The sequence below is a fragment of the Porites lutea genome, chromosome 3 (assembly GCF_958299795.1).
Source record: "Porites lutea chromosome 3, jaPorLute2.1, whole genome shotgun sequence".
In the NCBI taxonomy this organism is placed as follows: domain Eukaryota; kingdom Metazoa; phylum Cnidaria; class Anthozoa; order Scleractinia; family Poritidae; genus Porites; species Porites lutea.
The window spans coordinates 32688873-32693495 of NC_133203.1; the positions used below are offsets into that span (position 1 = coordinate 32688873).

General features: G+C 39.9%; 1 protein-coding gene across 1 annotated transcript; it reads left to right on the forward strand.

The window, feature by feature from the left end:
* LOC140929638 (sphingosine 1-phosphate receptor 1-like) lies at positions 1–1661 on the forward strand. The gene has a single exon (XM_073379380.1). The coding sequence runs from the start codon at positions 1–3 to the stop codon at positions 976–978; it is 978 nt and encodes a 325-aa protein (XP_073235481.1). The 3' UTR covers positions 979–1661.
* Positions 1662–4623: the final 2962 nt, after the last annotated feature.

Genomic DNA, 4623 nt, shown 5'->3' on the forward strand with positions numbered 1-4623 from the left:
ATGTTTTCTTCCACTGTTACTGCCTTCTTAATTGTCATCTATACATTGGAGGCATTCGTTATAATTGTTGGAAACACGTTCACCATATTTGTCTTTTGGACCCAACGATCTCACTTAAAGCGAACATATTCCATTCTTATTAACCTGGCAGTTTCTGATCTGCTTGTGGGGATTGCCGAACCAATTGTGCTGGGCACAGCGAAGATTGCTAAGATGACGGTCATTCCAGGTAAAGAAAAAAATTTTACAAATCCAACATCTGCATTTCAAGTTCTTGCGTCGAGTACATCAGTGCTTTTTCTCGCGCTTATTTCCTTGGAACGTGTTTATTCCGTTGTGTGGCCTCTTCATCACCGTACGACCAGCACTCGGTCTTACATTTTCGTCATAACCGCTGTCTGGGGTGTTGGATTCTGCTTCTTTGGGCTGTCTGTATTATCCTTATATCATCCAAAATTAGAGAGGAAATATGTTATTCTAACCATTCATGCGTGCCTTTTCATAGCACTATTAGCGATTTGTGGAAGTTACCTTCAAATACGTAGGAAATGGCGCTCAAACGTCATTCCTGGTGAAGAGATCCACGCTCGCCAGACAGCTGAACGCAACTTACGACTGTCAAGAACAGTTTTCATAGTTATCGCTGTGTCACTGGTGTTTTGGTTGCCAGCCACTATTGTGTACGCTACCCAAGACTTTTGCCGCCCACCATGTCTTAGACCGATCATTGTGTCGCTCGTAAATACTCTTCATCTGGCACATTCTATGGTCAATCCGATCGTCTACAGCTTTAGAATGGCAATATTCAAGGATGCTTTGAAGAAATTGTCGAGGAGATGCAGACTACATTCTGTTTGCATCGAATCCGTTCAGGTTACTGACAGAGACTTGGGTGGTTCTTTCTCTCCAAAAACTCAACATCCAAGATTTAATTCACCTGAACTGGAACCCAAGGATGACATCTCAACATATGTTTGAAATATCAGAAATAAGACCATCAAACAATATTCAGTTACTGTCAGCAAACAGGGGGGAGAATTAAGCACGTGTATAATAGGCACAGTACAAATGAGAGCATGGTTTTCACAGCAATTACACAGTTCTACATGCCTTCCTTATTAATAAAATTTTTCAAATCGGTTTTTTGGTTAATACGTTGCACTTGCTCATCAAGAAGACTATTCCCTTACTAATTTAGAAAATTCGAAACATTAAAAATTGTTTACTTCACTTAATCATGTCAATATGTTCGTAAACAAAATATCAGACTTAAAAGCTACAATTATTAGCAGATTGCAGATTCAGATTCAGATTTTTTATTTATTGCAATATTTCAATAGTTTACTACAAACAAAAATTGCAATACATCACAAAAGTAAAATAAAACAACATAAAATTACATAAAACATCAAAGATGGAATGTGAGCAGTGATCAAAGGAGCTTAGGCTTTCGAGTTGGTCACTACCACGAGTAACTAACTGGCGTAGTCATTTAAATAGCGTAAAACTGGGACAGGAAATTAAAAGTGCATAAAGTTATGCTTACAATTTTATATAGAAAACAATGGAAGTGATTATTGATAGTGAGGTCAGTGAAATCAAATTACTCACTGGATATTAAAAAGGTACAGTTTGCATTGCTTATAGAAGCTATTATACGGGAGTTTTTTTTTATTTAGAGAGAATTTTTTCCCTCATTTTTGGCCCAGCAAAAGTAAAAGTTATAGCTCCATAATTATTGTTTACTCTTGGCCGATGAAAATTAAGGATGGATACGCATCTGGTGAAGTAACTATGAACCTCAGAGGCTTGGGTAAAGGTTCCTTTGAATGTCGTATGGACGTTTGTTGCATTGTTAGTAATTTTATGTTTGAAAAGGGCTACTTTGAATTTGTAAATGTTTTCAAGTGTAAGAATTTCTAAAAGATTGAAGTATGGCATAGCATTGTCCCTGCCATAAACAAAGAACAAGCTACGAACACATTTATTCTGTTAAGTTTAATCTTACGTAACCTGGTCTTACAAGCACTGCCCCAGCGTGTAATACCATAAGTTAAATATGGATAAATGAAGGAGAAATACAACTACTTTAAAGTATGAAGATCTACATAATATCTTAATTGATTAATGATGCCTACATTTTTCACTAGCTTGTTGTTTATGTGTTGAATCTGTGGTCCCTGCTGTAAATGTTGATCAATATATACACCCAGATATGTTATTTGATTTTTACGTTCAATGTTATGTATGTATATGTTGTAACTTAGAAATCCAAGGACGAAATTATGAAACAAAACGAGCAGTGATCATGAACATTCTAGTCTCTTTTATTTCTAGTTCTCACTCCTGCGCAGGCGCATCCATGTACACGTAACACAACTATGACGTAACTTCGTATAATGTAACACAACTATAGCAAAACAAAGTCGCGATATAACATCTCCCTTTTTTAAATAAAATAGAATGCGAAAAGACGTGAAAAAAAAGCAAAAGGTTTTGAGCCAGTTAAAGCCATCACTTTAACTCGTAATCTTTCAAGTGTCTTGGGGGCCTATGGGTTGTCCGAGTAGGATAACGTTTTTCCGTATCTGTAGGATATTCACATAAAGAACCCGGTTGAACTACCAGGGTGTCATCGACAATAACAGTATGAGAAATCTCTGGCAAGGAGCAGGTTGAGAAATGACGGCGGGGTGGGGGGTGGGGGGTCAGTAACAGGCATCGACACTATTGGTTGCTTGTTTCGAACACTAGAATCCCCAGTTCTGGCCAGAATGGACTCATCCAATGTTGCTGTAGGATGGATATAAGTAGACGGTACATGTATAGTTTAGTCGGGAACAATCTCACAAGGCTAATCCATATCAGGACATACTCAAGAGGCATAGACTGGTATTCAGATGCTAAATAGCCACCCGTCGAAGCCACATCTGGGCCGGGTTGTTCAAAGCTGGGTTAAGATAACCCAAGGTTAGTGCGAAATTTGAATTCAGATTTGAAAGCTTAAAAAGAATATTCAGTTTAATTCTTTTTGTCAAGAAGTTGATGATTGGATACTCTTAAAAATAACAGAGAAAATTACCCGAGAAAATGTTTTTGAGCATAAGAAAAAGAAACCCGGGTTAAATTTAACCCTGGGTTAAGGGCTAATCGGTCTTCGAACAACTGGGCCCTGTAGGGCGTCTCAACAGCTGGTCTATGTGTCGTTTCCACAGATTACCTGCCACGTTGACAATATAATGACGAGAACCAAGGACTTCAGTAACTACTCCGCTCACCCATTTTCCTCTCCTTCGAAAATTTGTAGCCACAACAGAATCGCCGGCACTGAACGTGCGGAAACCTCTATGTGCATTACGACTCAGCATGGTAATGTATTGGCAAGCCTAAACATATTTTTCAACTGAAGGTGTCAGCAAGTCCAGCCGGTTGCGCAGTCTCCGGCCTATGAGAAGCAGTGAGGGTGGTTCACCTGTGGTGGAATGGGGCGTGGTCCGGTAAACCAATAAATGATTTGCAATAATAGCATCTACATCTGCAATAGTAAGGTGGGCTTGTTTAATAGCTGATTTCAAAATCTGTACGACACGTTCTGCTTGAGCATTTGTAGATGACTTGAACGCCGCAGAAGAACGGTATAGTATTCCATTGCTGGTACAAAATTGTTCAAATTCTGTGGGGCCCATTGTCTGACACGATGATTTCTGGGAAACCATGCTAACTGAAGATGTCACGCAAGGTGGTCACAGTTGATTTAGCTAATGTAGTAGACATTTTGACCACCTCTGAAAATTTAGTGTAAGCATCTACAACCACAAGGAAGGTACAGCCAGAGATAGGCCCTGCAAAATCCACATGAATGCGAGAGCACGGTCGTGCTGGAAAGGTCCGAGGATGAATTTGATCTCAAAGACTGGCAAGTGCTACATAACGAAACAGCTAGTTAATTCAATGTAAGAATCCATGTTGGGCCATCACACCTAAGATCGTGCCAAAGCTTTCATTCGAGAAATCCCGGGGTGAGTGTCATGCAGTTCTTGCAACAATTTCTCTTGGAGCAATGGAGGAACAATAACACGAGCACCCCATAATAAGGAACCACGCCGTGTGCTTAACTCTTCTTGTCTTGTTTTAGATGTTACCAGACTGGAATCCACTACATGTGGCCAACCGCTAATGACGCAATTGTACACTTGGGCTAAGATTGGATCCCATTGAGTCTCCTTCTTGATCATCTGACTGGTTACATTAGTGACAACTTCGGTGTCCAAAAACAGCATTCAACATTTCCACATTTGGGAGACCATGTCAGAGGCAAGGGAAGGCGAGACATGCTATCTGCATCTACATCTACTCCGGTACTACGATACCCAATCTTGTAAATGTATGAAGCAAGAATAAGAGCCCGTCTCTGAAGTCGAGCTGTAGCATGGGCAGGAACCGGTCTCTGAAGACCAAAGAGAGTAAGCAAAGGTCAGTGGTCAGTTAAAATTGTAAAGGAGCAACCATAGAGATACTGTTGGAATCTCTTTAATCCAAAGATGATACTGAAGACCTCCTTTTCTAGCTGATAATAGTTTTGTTGAGCAGGAGTCAAAGTGCAAGAAGCAAAAGTCACCGGTC